Genomic DNA, 19,383 nt, shown 5'->3' with positions numbered 1-19,383 from the left:
GTGAAGATCACTGGTGACCTGAGATCTTTTTACGGTGGAGTTATCAGACAGTGGATCTAATAACTGAGAAGCCTGCTAAATGACTAACATATGAACAGCCTGAATACACTGGACAAAGGGATAATTCACGTCCTGGGTGGAACAGAGCAGGACCGTGCAAGATTTCATCATCTACTCAGAATTTAAAACTTATGAATTGTTTATTTCTGGACTTTTCCATTTAATTTTTGGACCACAATTGACAGCAGGTAACAGAAACAGAGGAAAGCAAAACTGCAGATAAAGGGGGTGGGGGCTACTTTAAATACCAAAAGATGGTTCCCACTCCCTTTCGATATCTAGGAAGGGCCCCCAGAGTGTCAGTAGGGGGCCCTGCCCTAGGGCTATGAAAGTGAAAATTCACCTCTTCCCCAAGAAGCTCCCAATCTAGGGAGCCTTTGGGTAAGTTTGCCCTCCATCCTCCAACACAGAAAGTCAATTCTTACTCTACCTTCTTGATAAGATAGGTATGTGTAAACAAGAACCAGCCCTTTGACTCCAGGGAGGGGGGCGGATCCAACTTAGATTTACATAACATATGCAAAGGTTGCTGTAACAAGTTTAACTGCACCTTCCCCCACCCCAATGGACAAAGCCAAACACTATAGAAGAAGATTCCATTACAGGCAGAAGCAAATTACATTCTGGTTAGAGAATACTATAAAACCCCAGGTAAACAGAAACCCTTGGCAACTGTCCACTCTAGACCCTGCCCCCTGCAACTCTTCTGAGTTTCTCTTAAGTAAACTTTCTGACTTCTATTCCCTTATGCCTCAGACTTCTGAGAGAGCAACCACGACACTTCTGGTCTCAATTTAAAAGTCACTTCCCTCCCCGCCAAAAAAAGTCCCTCCCCCACAGAATCTTGCCCTGATCCTTCAGCCAATGTTAGAAGCAACATCCTCCTCACTGGCCTCCCTATTCTGTCCTTGTTCCCCGTCAGCCTGTTATCAACACAGCAGCCAGAAACGGAGAAATCTATTCCAATCATCTCACCCCTCAGCTCAAAACCCTCCAATGGCTTCCTAGCTCAGAGTTGTTAAAAAGAAAACCATGTGCTCGCTTCGGCAGCACATATACTAAAATTGGAACGATACAGAGAAGATTAGCATGGCCCCTGCACAAGGATGACACGCAAATTCGTGAAGCGTTCCATATTTTTAAGCAGCTGGTAACCACAAGATGGCCTCAGGGTTTTTTGAAAATTAATTTGGGGAACGTATTCAATAATGTAAAGATTTTGTTAGGTATCCGATGGACATGCGTCCTATTTGGGAGACCACTTCAGGGATACTGTGGATGCCTGATCATGGTACTATACACCAGAAGCTAAACATTAATGAATGCCAACTATAATTTTATATATATAATGTGATGGCTCGGTGTGAGGTCAGAGGGATAGTGGATGGGGGGAGGGGGGTTCACAGTGTGAGGGATATAAATGATGAACGTCTAAGTATACCTTGTCTTGTACACCTGAAACTAATAAATTTAAAAAAAATTTAAAAAAATTGTAATACTCAATATATACTGATAACAAAACAAAAAAAAGAAAGAAAACCATAAGCCCAAAATGGCGTCACTCATGCTAAAAGCCAATGACACCAAACCTAGATTTAATTCCTGATCTAATAGCAGTTGCAACCTCTCCCAGTAACATAATCAACTGGTCTGGTATTTTCTGGTCAAGCACTAGTAAAGCAATGGGTCAAAGGTCCTCTCCATCCCCACCCCACTCCCACCTTCCCCACACAGAAAGAAGAGGCAATCTGCGTGATAAAAACCCTTCCCTTTCTCTTTACCCAAAGAAAAGATGTCTGGGTCCAAAAATAATCCTTTTTTTTCTCTTGTTAATAGCACCCTTGCCCCATTCTTCCTCCTATAAAAACCTTCCATTTTGTACAAATCCTCCGAGTGCCCTTAGAGTTGCCAGATGAGATGGTGCCCAATTCATGAATCCTTTAATAAAGCCAATTAGATCTTCAAATTGACTCTGGAATTTTGTGTAACGAAGCCAAAATAATTTTGCCTTATTGATACTACTCCCCGCCCCCACCCCCATCTTCTTCCTGTTGCACTGGCCTTTTAAATCTAACACCTGCCCCATTCCTGCCTCAAGGCCTTTTCACTTGTTCCTCCAGTTCCTTCACTTCCTTCAGGAATTAACTCAGAAGTCACTGTCTTGAAATTTGACAGATGCTACAACATGGATGATGAAACTTGAAGGATGAAACTTGAAGGCATTATGCTAAGCGAAATAAGGCAGTCACAAATACTGCATGATTTCAAGTACATGAGGTGCCCAGAATAGTCAACGTCATAGAAACGGAAAGCAGAATAGTGGTTGCCAGGGGCTGGGGGATGAGGGAGGGTAGTGGGAAATTATTTAATGGGTGCAGAGTTTCAGTTGAAGAAGCTGAAAAGTTCTGTAGATAATTGATGGTGCTGGTTACACTATACTGAGTGTACTTAATACTGCAGAACTGCACACTTAACAATGGCTAACATGGTAAATATTATATGTATTGTACAACAATATAAAAAATAAAAGTCACCTTTTGTCTTTCGAGCCACCCTTTGTAAAACATCAAGCTTTGGGCAAGCTGGGAGACCAATAACCTTGGGGAGGTGGAGCAGGGACAGGCCAGCTAGAAGGTGGATGCTTCCAGTGGTCAGTGGTCCTGAGGGAAAGGGGAAGGAGTTGGGGAGCGGCGGGGTCTGGGAGGGGCGGAGCCAGATGGCTGCCAGTTCCCTGGGCGTTGTTGCCTACTGGGAGAGGAGAGGTTGAGCAGGGCTGGGGATCAGGATTTCGCTGGAGGGGCAGTGCACCTGGCTAGCCTCAGGGTCTAGGCTGAGAGATGTGGAAAGGATGAAGCTCCACAAATTGGGCTCCTTCACCCTACACAGTCCCTGCCTCCACCTCCAGTGACCTGGCCACTGCAGAAAGGGGCCTCAGTGGTGTCGCCCAGTTCACTTCGGTCTCAACCTGAGAGCCCACCCTCAGCATCCATAGTCCCAGCAGGAGGGCAGTCGGGGCCAGGAGGACCCATCTTTCTCAAGTTCCCCGTGGTCCTGACCCGAAGCAGACAGGGGTCCTATGTTGGTCATGGCCCAGATGCCAGCAGGTCTGCAGAACGTGGAGTCTAGCCCAGAGGGAGACCAACATCCACAACCACCTGTACCCACAATTGACCTCTTCAGAGCCCAGTCTGTACCCTGGGTCAAGGTCAATTACCGCTCTTGAGGGACACGATGTCATTGCATCCCGGCCAAGGTCCTGTATCTGCTCCCTGTGCCCATACCTAGGTCCCTTAGTGGAAACCTCTTTGGCAGGAGCAAAGGCCTGGAGTCACTAGAGCTGCTCACTTGGGACCCTGACCATAATAGCCGATTCTATCTTCGGGCCCTGATCATGGCCTATTCTGCCCCAGACCTCACAGAGCCCTAGTCCCAGGCCCTCATCCCCCAGAATCCACCACCAAATCCTGGTCCCTCCCCATGCCCCAGTGTTCAGGCCTAGGGAGGAGTAGCATTACTCCTCCCAGTTATTCTGGGTCCTACTACAGCCCTTCACCTTGTGACATGCTCTCCACACCTGCTTTGTATGCCCTGACCCCACACAGCCAGGCCCAAGTTCACAAGCTAAAGTCTGAACCTCTTGCCAGGATACCATATACTATCTCATTTAGTCACAACAACCCCATGAAGTACTATTATTATTCCTATTTTTACAGATGAGGAAACTAAGGATTAGCGAGGTTAAGCAAATTGGCCCAAGTCAATTCAGCTAGTGAGTGTTGAAGGTAGATTTAAAAACCCAGGGCTGTCTGGCTTTTGGAACCCATGTTCTCAAATTCACTGGTCTGCGGAGTAGCAGCAACTGCCTTTTGCCTTTCATCACCACTGACCACCTTCTGGTATCGAAACTGTAGGCCAAATGAGTCCCGGGCTCGTGCTGCCCGCGCCACTCAGCCAAGAGACTGACACAGGAGTGGGGTCGTAGAATAAGTGTTTATTATCAGAGCACTGGTGGTCTAAGAAGGCAGTGGGTTAACACCTCCAAAAACTGCCTTCACATTCTCAGTCTGGCTGGAGGTATTTAAAGGAAAATCTGGGCATTCCTCCAGAAGCTACATGATAGTTTCGGGGCTCTGCATGGAGGCTTCCCTCTGGCCATGTGATTCTATGGGGGAGTCAGCAACGCAGGAACAATGATGGGATTAGCCTGGAAAGAATGCTAGATCATAGAGATTGTGATCAATGAGCCCAAGTGTATTAATGATAAGTTTCAGGGTAATTTTCTAAAACAGGGAACTGGGTGGGACAGGGGACTTCAGAGTTTAAGCCGCAGGGGGTGATCTATTAAGCTATAATAGGCAGGTCAAGGAAAGGTGAGGCCAGGGACGTGCAGAGGCCTCTACTATGGAGGTGCCAACTGGGTTCTGTTTCAGTACTGCCCTCCTGGCTGCAGGCCTGAACACCCAGTCACATCTGTTTTTTTTCGTTTGTTTTTCTTAAGCCCTATCTCCTGATCACATCCTTCTCCCTCTTGCCAATGAAACTCAACTGTAAGTCATCACGTCAGACTGCCTGACAAATGAGTCTCTTTTTCAATGCCTGGTACCATGGCCTCCATCCAAAATGCCTCCCAAACCTTATGGTCCATTGCTCCTCTGAGAATTTGGCTCACATTCCTCACTGACCTTTTGCTTATGCCACTTGGCCTTCTTGGAATGCCCTTCCCAAGCCATTCAAGAGCACCAGCTGAAGTCCCAGAAAACGAATTTCCTCAATTCAGTGATCTCACACAATCCTGGGTCTCAAAGCCAGAAACACCCCAATACTCAGTCATGAAGCTGCAATACTGTCATGAAACCGCAAATAGCAAGGAGGGCTTGAGTTCTAGTCCTAATAGGGTTAGAAGGGGGAGAAAGGACACCAATGCAGCTGTTTCTTCCAGGTCCTGAGCCACCAGCTTTTTTCCTCCAAATCTTGCTTGGGACAAAGCAGTAAATGATGCTGAGAGAGAAGCAGGGTTGAAGAAATAGGTGCAGCTGAGAGATTGCCCAAGAGAAAAGAGACATGTATAGAAGCCAGATGGTTTATCTTCCTATAATATCAATATGTATCTCTGGACCATTTTGGAGAGAGAATGAAAATCTGTAACTTAAAATATTTTTAAGTTAAATGTTTTAAGTTAAATATCTTAAAATATTTTTTAAAGTTTTAAAGAAACATTCAGACTTCAAAGCAAAATTCTCCAGAATTTTTAAGTTAAAACATAAAATTGCTAAGAAATTCTTTGCTGGTAGGAGAAAATTCTGGCTCCTCCCGGAACTAGGGCTGATCCCCTTTGCTTTTAGGTTGGGGGGATAAGACCTCAACGCCTGGCACCGAGTGAAGGCAGCTATTGTGATCTCCGGAGGCCTGGGACGGGAGGCTCAGTGCCCAAGGGTATGACTCAGCCAGAGGCACAGGGAGAGCAGCCTGGGGTCCCCGCGGTAATCTCGGCGACAGCGTCAAGCACTATCAGCACCAAAGTCACCGGCTCCGCCTCTTCTCTCCCGCTCCGCCCAGCACTGGCTCCTCGTGGTTTTCACCACTCGCAGCACAGACCGAGTGGTCTCGAGGCATGTCCAGGGTGGGGTGGCGCGGCAGAGAGACTTGCGAGCCCCCAACTGGTCGGTCTGTGACCACTTTCCGGAAAAGAGCGCGGAACGCGTTCTGCGGGCAAAACTGGACTCCACCGGCTTCCGACGACCAGCTTGGGACGCAGAGCCCTGGAGTCCCGAACAAGTGAGCGGCCCCAAAGGAAGGGCAGTTCAGGGTCACCAACCGGACCGCCATGGCTGCGCCCGTCCGCCGTCTGTGCCACATTGCCTTCCACGTGCCCGTGGGACAGCCCCTTGCCCAGGATCTGCAGCGCATCTTCGGCTTCCAGTCCTTGGCGGCGCGGGAGGCAGACGGCTGGCGGCAGCAGGCCCTGCGCAGCGGCGACGCGGTCTTTTTGGTGAACGAGGGCTCGGGGACCCGGGAGCCGCTCTATGGCCTGGACCCGCGTCACGCCGTGCCCAGCGCCACCAACCTGTGCTTTGACGTGCCTGATGCGGGCGCAGCCGCCCAGGCGCTGGCGGTGCGGGGCTGCAGCGTGCTGGTGCCCCCCGTTAGCGTGCGGGACGCGGAGGGTGCTGTCACCTACACTGTTGTCAGCTCGCCAGCCGGCAACCTCAGCCTGACGCTGCTGGAGCGCGCCGACTACCGCGGACCCTTCCTGCCCGGCTTCTGGCCCCTGCCCTCTGCAACCGGCCGGGACTGGATCAGCCACGTGGACCACCTGACCCTGGCCTGCACGCCTGGCAGCTCCCCTACGCTGATGCACTGGTTCCGCGATTGTCTAGGCTTTCACCACCTGCCACTGAGCTCAGGTGAGGATCCGGAGCTGGGCCTCGAGGTGGCAGCAGAGTCCGGGCAAGGGGGGCTGAGGCTCACTGCCCTGCAGACCCCTTCAGGCAGTGCTGTCCCCACCCTCGTGCTGGCTGAGTCCCTGCAGGGAACCGCCAGTGGACAGGACCAGGTGAAGCAGTTCCTGGCCCGGCACAGGGGGCCAGGCCTGCAGCACGTGGGGCTGTACACGCCGGACATCTTGAAAGCCACTGAAGGGGTGGCGATGGCTGGGGGCCAGCTCCTGACTCCTCCTGAGGCTTACTACCGGCAGCCAGGCAAGAAAAATCAGATCCTGGCTGCAGGGCATGAGCCTACCCGGCTGGCTGGACAGGGAGTCCTGCTAGATGGCGATAAAGGCAAGTTTTTGCTTCAGGTCTTCACCAAGTCCCTCTTCGCAGAGGACACCTTCTTCCTAGAGCTGATTCAGAGGCAGGGGGCCACAGGCTTTGGCCAGGGCAACATCCGGGCCCTGTGGCAGTCTGTGGAGGAGCAACAAGCCCGAGGAAAGCCAGAGCTGGGTGCAGCCACCTGTCCTGGAAGTCTGGAGAGTCCAGTACAGGGCCTGCTGGATCTGAGAAACACCTAGAGGCCCAGAGTGAAAGGCTTTGTTCCTACGGGCAGGTGTGGCCTCCATCTCATCAGTACCTGCCAGAAGTTGAATCTCTCACTGGGGTCCAAAGAGGTGGGTTTGTGGTGTTTTTTATAAAAAGAATGAAAGGTTTCTTACATAGTCTATATCTAATATACATGGAAGATATAAAGAATAAAGGAATTACACCATTAGGAAGTAGAACATAACCAATACTTTTGAAGTCTCCTTTGATGCCCTTCTCTGATCCCATTTCCCTTTATCCTGCCCCCACTTTTATGATTATTAACCCCTTGCTTCTCTGTATTGTACATATGTAATGTAACCCTAAATAAATGATTTTGTATTTGAGGTAGGAATTTAAGACAGAACAAATCCTCCCCTCTGCTTCCCTTCTTAGGGAGCAGCCTCTGACAGGGGGGAAGGAAATGGGTCAGGGCTGATCCCAACCACCTGCTCAAGAGCGATACCACTACTCCAATCAGAGCTAAGCAGAGGCCTGGAATAAGGGTGTGAAGGGTCGACCACTGGCAGGGACTCTTGGCAGCTGCCTCCTCCCTCTCTCCTAGGGGTTGAGGGAGGAGATCACTCTGGACAGAACACCCCCCTCCATCTGCCCAAGGCAGGCTGGGAGTTCAGCCAGTGGAAGACAAGACCAAGCAGGACTTTATACCACTTTCTGGGTCCCTCGGAGGTGAGGAGGAAGGGGGCTAGGGAGAGGGTGGAGTCTCCAAAACAACTACAAAAATAAGCACTTTATTAAAAAACAGCATTCTCAAGGAGTGGGGGCTTCCAGAGGCATCACTGGGCTGCACTGTTGAGTCTGGATGCATCAGTGGGAATACGGGGCTGAAAGAAACTATCCAGGGTTTGCTGGCCTGGGCTGGGTCTTTTCCGGCTGGCTGGAATAGACACCTGGGATCTTCTGGAACTCTGTGCAGAAGCCGAATGAGGCACTGAGCGGGCAGCAAAGAATCCTCTCCTTCTACCCCTCCCCTCTCTCCACAGATCTAGCTCATGCTTTAGCCTGAATGTTATAATAAGGCTTTCGATCTATTTCCAGGACCTGCCTCTTCAACTCTCAAAAAGGCTAATCTTACTCAAATGTAAATCTGACTCTCTCCATCTAAAATGCTTCAGTGGCCTGGTGTTCACAGACCTGACTCGCTGCTCCATCTGCTGACAGCTCCATCTAAAAAGAAACGCTCACGGCCCCCTCCCCCTGCGGACCTCATTGTGCCCACCTTTACTCCCACTTCTGCTGAGCCTGGAAAAACAGCCTTATTGCTGATTCCCTTCCCAAACCTGCAGAAAATTATTTCTAGGACCCAGATTACCATCTGCTTCTTCCAAGCAGCCTTTCCTAATCCTTGCCTCCCAGATAGAACTGAAAGCCCTCTATCTTATATCCCACAAAATCTAGTACAAACATTTCACACACCTGTGACACTATTATTTCCATCATTTGCTCTTGTCCCTTTTCCACCTAGACCCCAGACTGTAAGGTCTCCAGGTCAAGACCTATTCCTCTCATCCCAGTAAACCTTGGAATGGACAATGTTCACCCAAACGTGTGTCACTTAACTCACTGAAAACCTGTGGATTCAGGCCTATGGAGAGATGGCTAGGTGAAGGCCAGGAAACTCACCTTGCAGGTCCCTGGCTGTTGGCCCTCATACACACGGAACACCTAGCCAAAAGACAAGGAGAGTGCAAGGCTGGCATCTTCCCCCAAAGAGCCAGAGCCCTGTGTTCTAGTCTCAATTTCACACCCCAGCACCTTTGGGTTTTTGGTTTTCTTTCTGTTTACATAGTAATAGGTTCATGCAAAACATGTAGAAAATACAAAAAAGTGCAACAAAGACAACAAAGGTAATGCCTTTTTCATGGCCGTGGAGACAGCTGCAGTGTGAAACTCCTCTCGGGTCAGCCAGCGAGCGCCAGATGGTGTGGTCACTGGGGTTTGCCCTTCCAGGGCCAGACCGTATACTTGATATGTCAGCTTGATGTGAGAGAAGGTGTGGACCACCTGTGGGGAGGGCCAAGGGGCTGAAACAGGCCTGTGCATGTGGCCACAAAAGCATCATCCCTGGCCTCTCCACTGCTCACTCACCTGCCCAAGGTGCTGGAGGCGGGAGGCTGGGAGGGGCCCGGCCCAATTCCGTAGTTCCTGCAGCAGGGCCTTGCGCTGACACTGCCCTGCCGGCGCCACAGTCACAGATGGGAACTCCCACAGTCCTGCCAGCAGACCTGAGGTGGAGGGCAGCAAGGTGTGGGCTGGGCCTTAGCTTCTGACTCCTCCATCTCTCCCCTTTCGCTCATGACACTGCCCTGCACTCCCAAGATCCAGGTACCTGAGTTGGGCCTCTGCACCAGCAAAATTCGGGCATCCTCAAGGGCCCCGGGCTGCTCCAGAACACAGATGGCAGAGCACTCCTCCCTGGGGGGCCTCCGGCTGGCCTTTCTGGGAAAGTTGGCAACTCCCAGGGTCTGGTCCCAGGGCTCTGTAGGAGGCGCACACAGCTGGCACTGCCCAGTGTTGGGAGCTAGGAACAGAGATCCCCAAGTTGGCTTATGTACCAAGTCCAGAGAGCAGGCCTTGGTCAGCTCTGCAGAATATTACTCAGATTGTAGGATGAACTGGAATGAGGCTTCGACAGGCAATGCAGCAAAGGGCTGGGGCTAAGGCTGGCACTCACCACATTCCTCCACATCAAGACTGCCTGGCAGGCTCTGTGACGTTAGGAACTGCTCCCGCTCCACCTGAGAGGCATAGAGCAGGATATCGTGGTGCAGGGGTCATGCCTTAGGACCCCTGACTGCCTCTTCCCCAGATGGCTCACCCTCTGGTGTGCCCGGCACAGGCTCTGCACAGGGCACTGGCTGCAGAGTGGGCGCTGCGGGGTACACACTGTGGCCCCCAGCTCCATGGCTGCTTGGTTAAAGTCCCCTGGCCGGGCTGGGTCTACCAGCTGCTGGGCTAGGCTCCTACAAGAAGGGAACATCGCTGTGATCCAAAGACTGTTTGGAGGCACCCTTCCCCAAATCCCTCATTACCCCAATATCCTACCAGAGCTGCTGGGAGACAAGGGTGCTGCTGGCATCAGCACCAATAGCTCGGATACGGCAAAGCACTCGTACTACGTTCCCATCCACCACACCAGTTGCCTGGCATAGAGGAGGCCAAGAGTCAGCCTAGTCTGGAGGAAGGTATACATGCCCAAAGTGGGGGTGGGCTCATGGGCTCACCTGGCCGAAGGCAATGGAAGCAATGGCTCCAGCTGTGTACCGTCCTACACCAGGCAGGATCCGCTGCAAAGTCTCTGCTGTACGTGGCACATGGCCCCCTAGCTCCTCTACCACCTGATTGGGGTGGGAAGGCTCAAGGTTAGAAGACACCCGAGGCTCTGGGGCTCCCAGCCTGCTCCACTGCCTTACCTTCCGGGCTCCTTCTTGTAGCCGCCGGCCTCGAGAATAGTAGCCCAGGCCAGCCCAGAGCTGGTTCACCTCCTATGGGTGGGGTCAGAGGTCAGAGAGCTCAGCAGTCGGTCCTCTATTATTCCCATTTCCTCTACCCTAGGGTGGCTCTCACCTCCAGGGAAGCACTGGCCAGATCCTGCAGTGTTGGCCACTTCTACAGCCAGAAAGCAGGCAAAAAGAGATGAGGTCAGGGGTGAGAGAGGTAGAAGACGCATTTTTTATCCCCATCTCAAATGACAGGCTCTCATCTTGGGTCTGGCCCATGACCCTCCCTTTCTTTCCCTGAAGTCACCTGCATCCATCGGGTATAATAGTTGATCACCGTGGCAACCTGCGTCTGCTGCAGCATGACCTCTGAGACCCACACTGGGGGAGAGGGGTTGGCATGAGGGCACTGCTGACCTGCCCTGCTCCTAGCCCACAGCCTCTGACCCCAGACCTGAGGGCATCCCATCAAAGTAGCTCTGCTCTCAGGAAATGTACTCACCAGCATAAGCCCGCCTGTCCAGGTCCACCTCGCCCTTTGCCTGCCAATGCAATCCCAGATGGGAAGTTAGTGTGGAAGGGGCTGGGCACCAGCTTCCCACCCTGCAATTCTTGTGCCTTGTCTGCCTACCCGCCTTCTCCAGGGCAAGTCCCGCTTCTCTTGGTCGTACCAGCTCAGCAGGCTCTCCCGGAAGACTGTGACCTCAGCTGCATCTCTGAATAGGTGGTACGGGGAGACAGAGGCCTGCAATACCACCTCCTCCTGCGGCTTGGCCAGGCCTGCGGGGGCCTCAGGAAACTCAGGAATTGTCCCTGCACAGGCTGTGAACCTGGGACCTCGGGCACTGCAGCGTGGCTGCAGTCTGCTCCCACTTAGGGCTTCCCCCACCCCCAAGTCCTTGCTTAAGCTTTGGACCTAGAGAAAGACCAGAATTCTCTAGCTGTGTATAGCCTTAGCTAAGTTTCCAGCCTTAATTTTCCCAGATGGTACGCTGACTCCTTTGTCTCTAGGTCATAATGAAAATTCACCAATTTCAGCCAAGTATAACGTATGTTTGTGCAGGACTTTCCCATTACAAAATATTTTCAGGCTGATAAACTCATTTGATCCCATACAAGCCACAAGAGAAAGGAAATGCATGTATTGCTCCATGTAACTTATAAGAAAGCAACCATTCAGAGCAATTATCCCAAAGTCACACAGCAAAGTCAGAATTAAATCTTTAATTAGTTCCTTAATGCCTTGACATATACCATGCTCCCTTCCTAGCTTGAATCTGCCCTCTTTCATGGCCAATGAAGCCAGCCCAGAGGCCCTGGCTAGGACCGAGCTCCTCACCATCAGGGGCGGAGGGCTTGGCCTGGCTGCTGCTGAGGGCATGTTTTTCCCTTCCCGCCTGGCTGGATGCCTGCGTCCTGCAACGCCTTTCCACAGCTGCTCGTGGCTTCTTCATGATGGCCTAGAACACAAAGGCCAGGCCAAAGTAGTCAGTCACGATGGGGCTGAGTCTTTCGGCCCTGCAGGGGTGGAGCTACCTCCCTCTCTACGCCATTCGCATGAAGTCTAGCTTTTCTCAACAACTCTCCAGATGCTCATGGGTTTGCTATTGACCATCTGTGACACTGAGGTATGACCAGTAGGGCTGAGCTTCTCCAAGTGGCTTCAGAGGGACCGGATTAGTATAGTCCTGGAGACACACATAAAATAAGAGGCCAGAGCTGGGCTAGGTCAAGGACCAACGCTTCCTGTGTGGGAGCACCTGTGTAGCCCTGATGCTTACTGTGATACGTGTGTGGACAGGGGTTCTTGAGCAGTGTCTAAAAGCGTGGGGGTGGGTAGGAGACGTAGGACATTTGGACTGAAATGGCCTTTAGCAATCATCTAATCCAAAACTTCATTCTATAGAAAGGAGAAAACAAGGATCAGAGAGGGGAAAAGATTTGCCTGAGAGTAAATGGCAAGTTGGGGAGGAGAGATGACCTATCTTTATTCCTAGTCTTTACCTGATCTAGAAAACCATAGCTGGCTGGCAATTAGCATCAGGTTGCTCTTCACTTCTGGTTGCCTTTTCTCTAATAGCTAAATGTAGCTACCATGTTTCCCCGAAAATAAGACCTAGCCAGACAATCAGCTCTAATGCGTCTTTTGGAGCAAAAATTAATGTTTAAGACCCAGTCTTATATTACATTATATTATAAAAGACCCGGTCTTATATTATAGTAAAACAAGACCGGGTCTTATATTAATTTTTGCTCCAAAAGACGCATTGGAGCTGATTGTCCGGCTAGGTCTTATTTTCAGGGAAACATGGTAACAATGAGTGCATGCTTACTACATGGCAGACCCTGTGCTCAGTGCTTTACCAGACTTCTCACTCAATGTACTGATGACTCCATTACGTACATTCTAGTATTGCTTCCATTTTAGTTATGAGGAAACTGAGGCTTGTAGAGACTAAGCATTCTGTCTGTTCAAACCCAGATCTACCTCCAGAGCCTTTACTCTTGCACTCTGCTGTACTGCAGTCCCTGCTAAGCCTCTGGTTCAAACTCTCTCCTCAAACTTTTGACTTCAACTCATTTTCATCAAAAGAGCTTGCTTCCCCCTTCAGAGAAACAAAATAAATGTACAACAAACTTACTCCATCTGTACTCTCCTTCTCCTCTCCCCCATCATATGAAAGAGTGGTCCCTTCTCCTAAATTATCCAAGCTCAGGATCCTGTCCTTTAATCACACCCCCCATAAGATCCCCTCTTCTCCCCTTCATAGTCAAACTTCCTTTACCAAACGCACTCACTTCCATAATTCATTCTACAATCCATTCTCCATAGAGTAAAACAATCTATTAAGACATGATCATGTTTTTTCTTACTTCAATAGCTTCCCATTAACACTGAACAAATATTTATGGAATGCCTACTATGTGTCAAGCAGTTTTAGGTACTTGGAATACTTCACTAAATAAAACATCAAAGGTTCCTGCTCTCGTGGAGCTTATACTCTAATGGGAGCAGACAATAAATAATACACATAAGTAAATTATATAGAATATTTGGCGATAAATACTAGTATAAAGAGGAATAGTAAAGCAAGTGAAGGGGATAAGAAACGAGGTGGGGGTGGAAGGTTGCAATTTTAAGGAATGTAGTCAAGGTGGGGCTTAAAGTGATATTTGACCAATGACTTGAAGCAGAAGTTACCTGTGGGTTACCTGTGGGAAAGACATCCTATAAAGGAGCTAGTGCAAAGGTCCTAAGGAGGGAACCTGGTGTGTTTGTAAAATAAGGAAGCCAGTGTGGTTAGAATGGAATCAGGAACAGGTGAGTAGTAGGAAATAAGGTCAGACAGGTCAAGAGTGTAAGGGGCACAGATCACAAAGTTCCTTGTAGGCTATTGGAGGACTTTGGCTGTCACACTCATTGCTCTTAGAAGCCAATCCTCTTAATACAGCTCCAGGGTCCCATCTGCTTCCTCCCCTCCATCCCTATGCTCAGCCATGTTTGCCTGAAATAGATGCTGCAATCCCCCAAGGGTCTGTTCACCTTGAAGCCTCACCCAATCCATTTCCTCTACTTGGACACTCTTCTCCTATGCTTTAGCTAAGATCTAATTATTTACGTCTTGACTTAAATGCCCAAATCAGATCCCTCCGGTCTTACCCTCTTCTGAACTTCTCCATTGTAGCTCTTATACCAATTGCAATTTCACATTGATTTGTGATTCTTTGATCAGTGTCCACTTCCCCTTGACTGTAAAACTCCATGAGAGCAAGGACTGAGTCTCTTTCGTTGACTGTTGTGTCCCCTGAGCTGAGCACAGTGCCAGATAAATTGTATACAATAAACATTTGATAAAATTAATGGATGAGGGATAGTAAAAGGTTAAAAATGAACTATAAAGTGAATAACCAAGAAGAAAGGACTGAGCGTCCTCGGTAGGCCAAGAGGATGGGAACAGGAGCTCTTGGGAAAGGAATGGTCTCTTAGTAGAGACAGTTCCCTCACGGTAGCACGAGTCATGTTCCATTACCCCTCCAAGTCAACCATACCTCCTACCGTGTTTCCCCCAAAATAAGACTGAGTCTTATATTGTTTTGATCCAAAAGACACATTACAGCTTATGTTTAGGTGATGTCCTCCTGAAAAATCACGCTATTTTCCGGTTAGGTCTTATTTTCGGGGAAACAGGGTACTTGCTTACAATTTATCCCTTCCTTGTCCCTACAGCCGGAGCCTTAATTCCTTATTATCACCTGCCTGAATTATTTCAAAAGCTTCTCTGCTAGAAGGTCGCTCTAACCCATCTGGGGCCTCCTCTCCTGTCCTCCTCCTGCCTTTCACTTCCTGGAACGCAGCGAGCTCAATTCTCCCAAGGAACTTGCCCATTTCCAGAGTATCCTTGTTCCTCGCACATTTCCCTATCTTTGCCTAACTTGTATGCGAGCTTTAAGCTTAGCTCAGGCAGCGCCACCTTCTCTGGGGACCCTCACCCACACCCCGGAGCTGTGTGGAAGAGGACAGCACAAACCCACAACGCACGTTTCGGGAGGGTTGTACGCGAAGAAATAATTACCTCCCACGCTGCGTCCCGCTGCCCAACGTTTGCTAGGGGGCGTGGTTCTGGCCACTCCGGCGGCGAGTCGGCTCGCAATAGCCAATGGGCTCCAACGCGCTCGGAACCGACTCCTCCGCGCCAGAGCCGGGAGGTCTGAACGGAAGTCCGACCCGTCAGCGACTCGCGAGGCGAGGGCCGGCCCCCATCCTCGACTACAGGAGTCGCGCCAGAAGACGAAGCGGAAGTTCTGCGTACCCACAGAATACTCAGGCGAGGGACGCGCGGTGTCATGGCCGCCGACAGTGACGATGGCGCAACCTCAGCTCCAGCAGTCTCTGACGGTGAGTGGCTTTTCAGGGGCCGCCTTAAAAGCTTGTGCGCGCCGGGGGAGAGGAAGGCCTCGGGCCTTCTAGAAATCGACTTCACGTTTCAAAGGACGAACCTCTTCCTTCTGAGCCAGCCACGAGGAGACTACAAGTCCCGGTGTGCCCTGCGGCTCGGGCTGCAAAAGCCTGGAGCGTTGGGAGCATAGTCGGGGGTGGGTGGGGGCATGTCGGGAGTTGTAGTGTGGAACTCATGACTCTTTTTAAGTGGGGGCAGGTTGGGAGTTGTGGTCCAAAGGAAGTGGAATATACGGGAAGTTCTGGTGTGAAGCATTGTTTATCATACTTACAGGCCTACATGCTACTGCTGCTTGTAGCGGCTAGGGCACCATGGAAACAGTAGTATAGAGCCTAATGGGATATTAAAACTGAACTACTCAACCCGTGCCAAATAGTTCTGCAGGACGTGAGAAAAAGAACCTCACAGATCATCTAGTCCAACCTTCCATTTCTACGGATTGTGATGCTGAGGGAGAAATTATTTTCCAAAAGTCTCACATAAGCCACCGGAAAACACGGCTCTCTCCCAAGATTCAGGGCACTGTTCACTAAGCAAGGCCTGTGTGTAGAGCATGGTTGATACAAGGGCTTGAGGGGAAAGCTGCCGTTTCTTGCCTTCATTGAAAATGACCCCCACCCGCAAGCCAGGGTCTAGCTTGGTATTGGTTCCCCCAGCCTTTGACTGAGGCTTATTACCTAATCTTCCTCCTTAGCCCCAGGTGGTGTCAGCAAAAGCACAAAACCTGGGGAGGAGCTTGTGGTCCTGGTTCCTGTGGTCGATGTGCAAAGTGACAACTTCAAGGAGATGTGGCCATCCCTTTTGCTGGCCATAAAGACAGCTAGCTTCGTGGCTGTGGATACGGTGAGGGTTGGGGAACAGGGAGGGCAGGTGGCTGTGAAAGCGCTGGTGCTGGGCACCTAACTCTCCCTTTACCCACCCATAGGAGCTGAGTGGGCTTGGGGACAGGAAGAGTTTGCTGAACCAGTAAGTATTAGCTGCGATCTCTTTAGTTCCAGCCTTGGGGTGGGGGATCAAGACCTTAACCTTGGAGTGGAGGTCGCAGTTCTGGGTGGTTTGGGTCCTTCATGAGGCTTACTCGCAGCCACAGTCACCCCCAAACCCAACCCCAAGGTGCATCGAGGATCGTTACAAGGCCGTGTGTCATGCTGCCAGGACCCGGTCTATCCTCTCCCTGGGCCTCGCCTGCTTCAAGCAGCAGCCAGACAAGGTATGGGCTGATCTCACCCCCAGCCCAGGTCTGTGGCTGGGTGGGGAGCAGGGTTGAGATCCTGGGGAACATCAGGTGTGAGGTTTTTTCTTATAAGTCTTGATGTAGCAGACCCTCCTTCTCTCCTAGGGTGAACACTCATACCTGGTCCAGGTGTTCAATCTGACCCTGCTGTGCATGGAAGAGTATGTCATAGAACCAAAGTCTGTGCAGTTCCTGGTACAGCATGGCTTTGACTTCAACCGGCAGTATGCCCAGGGTATCCCATACCACAAGGGCAATGACAAGGTAGGCCTCCAGCCTTGAGACTGCCCCGCTGTGACTTCATTTCTCCACATCCTGGGCTGAGTGCATGGGGAAAACCTGCTTCTTCGGGAGTGTAGGGCATCACTAGAGACAGGGCTGGGGAAACAAGACTTAAACATGGGTAAATAGCATTGGGTTGGGCAGGGAGGGACAGCTTTCCAGGTGGGGGAGCTTGGGTTAAGTAACCTGTAAAGGAAGCTCCCTAGGGCATGCCGTCCTTCCCGATGAACCTTTTCTTTCCACCCAGGGTGATGAGAGCCAGAGCCAGTCAGTGAGGACACTGTTCTTGGAGCTAATCCGGGCCCGCCGGCCCCTGATACTGCACAATGGTCTCATAGACTTGGTGTTCCTATACCAGAATTTCTATGCACACCTGCCTGAGAGCTTAGGAACCTTCACTGCTGACCTATGTGAAATGTTCCCAGCTGGCATTTATGACACCAAATATGCTGCTGAATTTCATGCCCGCTTTGTGGCCTCCTATCTAGAATATGCCTTCCGGAAATGGTGAGAGACTGGTTAAGTTGAAGGGTTGGGGCCTGGTGTAAACCTGTTTCATTCACTTAAGATATTTATTAGGCGCCTACTATGTGCCAGGCACTGTTTTAGGTGCTGAGGATTCAGCAGTGAACAAAACAGACAAAAACCCCTGTTCTCATGGAGCTTATATGCTGCTGGACCAATACCTTCTTGCACTATTGCAGTGAGCGGGAAAATGGGAAGCAGCGGGCAGCTGGCAGCCCACACCTTATCCTGGAATTCTGCAGCTATCCTTCTAGCATGAGGGCCCATATTGACTACCGCTGCTGTATGCCCCCTGCAATCCACCGTCCTCATTCCACCAGTGTCTGTGACAACTTCTCGGTGAGAGCACCTGTCCGTTTCGTGGGAGAGGGGAGGTCCTGATGTCTGGAACCCCTCTCTAAGCCTCTTTCCTACCTCTAGGCCTATGGCTGGTGTCCCCTGGGATCACAGTGTCCTCGGTCCCACGATATTGACCTTATCATCGACACTGATGAGGCTGTCATGGAGGACAAGCGGCGACGGCGACGGCGGAGGGAAAAACGGCGGAGAGCTTTGTTGCGCCTGCCTGGGAAACAGGCCTCTGGGGAAGCTGAGGATGGTCCTGCCATGAAGCAGGTCTGTGGGGATGGCCTCAAGCCTCAGGATGTGCAGCAGGAGGTGGCTGAGGATGAGACTAGCAACCAGCCTAGCTCGGAGCAAGGTCACAAAAATGACTTGGAGACGGGGCTTAAAGCAACAAAGCCTGAAACAGCTGACATGGCTACCTTAGAAGTGCCAGGGAGTCAGGCCAGCCCTAACCCGGTGCCTGGGGATGGATTGCATCGGGCTGGCTTCGATGCCTTTATGACAGGCTATGTGATGGCTTACGTGGGAGTGAACCAAGGACCCCAGCCCTGTAGCTCTGGACCCTGGCTACCTGAATGCCACAACAAGGTGTACCTGAGTGGCAAAGCTGTACCCCTCACAGTGGCCAAGAGCCAGTTCTCCCGTTCCTCCAAAGCCCACAACCAGAAGATGAAGCTGGCTTGGGGCAGCAGCTGACCCAACTTCTACCTAGCACCCAGAGCCCAGGAAGAGAAGCCCAGGTTGGAACTGAGGGGTCTTGGTTCCTCTAGCCTGTGAATGTCCTATTCCCAACTACTACAGAATTGTACAAATACTGCTGCATTGCTCCTGGACCTTCTCCTTTACCCAAGAGACTGAGGAATAAGGGCGCAAGTAAGAAAGCTGACCACCTGTAACACCGACTTTATTTATTTTTAAATCTGAAAAGTATCTTGGGAAAGTTTTACCAAAAAAAAAAATCAGCAGAAACAAGTTATGAAAATATCTGACCAGCTTCATCTTTGGTTATTTCTTATTGCAGCTCTGTAAAGACAGACTGTTCCGGTAGCTCCAACCATAGCAGGGAGGGAAGAAAATGAGTCCATGTATAAAACTGTTTAACCAAATGGGTGTATCACATGTTGACAAATACATAGAGCAGGCCCTAGGGCCTACAAAACCAGCCCCACTCCCAACCACAAGGTTGAAAGTCTCATAGGGCAGAACATTAAGACTCCTTCATAAATATGAAAATAGATTAATCAACTGGAAAAGATCCTTGAATAGGTTAGCTTAGGGCCATGACCACCACGCTGCCTTGCCTTCCCGTTGCATAGAAATGTAGTGACATGGTCTGACCGTGCAGTAAGTGCAAACAGCAATTATTCAAGTGTCTTAGACATAACTGGCAAGAAGCACCCCAGTCTTCAGGTCTGAGATATAGTCATGCCCTTTACGGCCTCCTGGTCAGTTCCAGGTTCCATCCAGCAGCTTATATGCCCCAGGAAAGGGCAAGAGACAGT

At 50.6% G+C, this 19,383-nt stretch overlaps 3 protein-coding genes across 4 annotated transcripts; 2 read left to right on the top strand and 1 right to left on the bottom strand.

The window, feature by feature from the left end:
* Positions 1-4,038: 4,038 nt before the first annotated feature.
* On the top strand, positions 4,039-7,662 carry HPDL (4-hydroxyphenylpyruvate dioxygenase like). The gene is made up of 2 exons (XM_081055023.1): positions 4,039-7,165; positions 7,642-7,662. The coding sequence occupies exon 1, from the start codon at positions 5,885-5,887 to the stop codon at positions 7,067-7,069; it is 1,185 nt and encodes a 394-aa protein (XP_080911149.1). The 5' UTR covers positions 4,039-5,884; the 3' UTR covers positions 7,070-7,165; positions 7,642-7,662.
* Positions 7,663-7,812: 150 nt separating this feature from the next.
* On the bottom strand, positions 7,813-15,582 carry MUTYH (mutY DNA glycosylase). 2 transcript variants are annotated; one of them, XM_081055014.1, is made up of 17 exons: positions 15,349-15,575; positions 15,112-15,246; positions 11,877-11,997; positions 11,169-11,317; positions 11,040-11,079; positions 10,845-10,918; positions 10,665-10,706; positions 10,511-10,582; positions 10,322-10,435; positions 10,143-10,240; positions 9,916-10,060; positions 9,772-9,835; positions 9,427-9,618; positions 9,186-9,322; positions 8,952-9,101; positions 8,721-8,762; positions 7,813-8,005 (listed from the first exon to the last, which is right to left on the bottom strand). In XM_081055014.1, the coding sequence occupies exons 1-17, from the start codon at positions 15,382-15,384 to the stop codon at positions 7,874-7,876; spliced, it is 1,743 nt and encodes a 580-aa protein (XP_080911140.1). In that variant the 5' UTR covers positions 15,385-15,575; the 3' UTR covers positions 7,813-7,873. The 2 variants fall into 2 exon arrangements, with proteins under 2 accessions (XP_080911140.1, XP_080911139.1); XM_081055013.1 differs by having other exon boundaries at positions 15,112-15,582.
* Positions 15,165-18,870, top strand: TOE1 (target of EGR1, exonuclease). The gene is made up of 8 exons (XM_081055017.1): positions 15,165-15,434; positions 16,190-16,338; positions 16,421-16,461; positions 16,609-16,705; positions 16,835-16,993; positions 17,259-17,518; positions 17,716-17,875; positions 17,957-18,870. The coding sequence occupies exons 1-8, from the start codon at positions 15,383-15,385 to the stop codon at positions 18,575-18,577; spliced, it is 1,539 nt and encodes a 512-aa protein (XP_080911143.1). The 5' UTR covers positions 15,165-15,382; the 3' UTR covers positions 18,578-18,870.
* Positions 18,871-19,383: the final 513 nt, after the last annotated feature.

Source organism: Rhinolophus hipposideros (assembly GCF_964194185.1).
Source record: "Rhinolophus hipposideros genome assembly, chromosome: 8".
Lineage (NCBI taxonomy): Eukaryota > Metazoa > Chordata > Mammalia > Chiroptera > Rhinolophidae > Rhinolophus > Rhinolophus hipposideros.
This window is presented reverse-complemented; position numbering and strand designations above follow the sequence as displayed.

Bases quoted from the DNA above. Each gene is read 5' to 3' on its own strand.
- HPDL (XM_081055023.1), top strand. From the start codon at position 5,885: ATGGCTGCGCCCGTCCGCCGTCTGTGCCACATTGCCTTCCACGTGCCC.
- TOE1 (XM_081055017.1), top strand. From the start codon at position 15,383: ATGGCCGCCGACAGTGACGATGGCGCAACCTCAGCTCCAGCAGTCTCT. The intron at 16,339-16,420 runs GTGAGGGTTGGG...ACCCACCCATAG, and splicing joins GCTTCGTGGCTGTGGATACG to GAGCTGAGTGGGCTTGGGGA. The intron at 16,994-17,258 runs GTAGGCCTCCAG...CTTTCCACCCAG, and splicing joins ACCACAAGGGCAATGACAAG to GGTGATGAGAGCCAGAGCCA.
- MUTYH (XM_081055013.1), bottom strand. From the start codon at position 15,384: ATGACACCGCGCGTCCCTCGCCTGAGTATTCTGTGGGTACGCAGAACT. The intron at 11,318-11,876 runs GTGAGGAGCTCG...AGGCCCCCGCAG, and splicing joins CAAGCCCTCCGCCCCTGATG to GCCTGGCCAAGCCGCAGGAG. The intron at 10,061-10,142 runs GTAGGATATTGG...CCCTTCTTGTAG, and splicing joins CTTGTCTCCCAGCAGCTCTG to GAGCCTAGCCCAGCAGCTGG.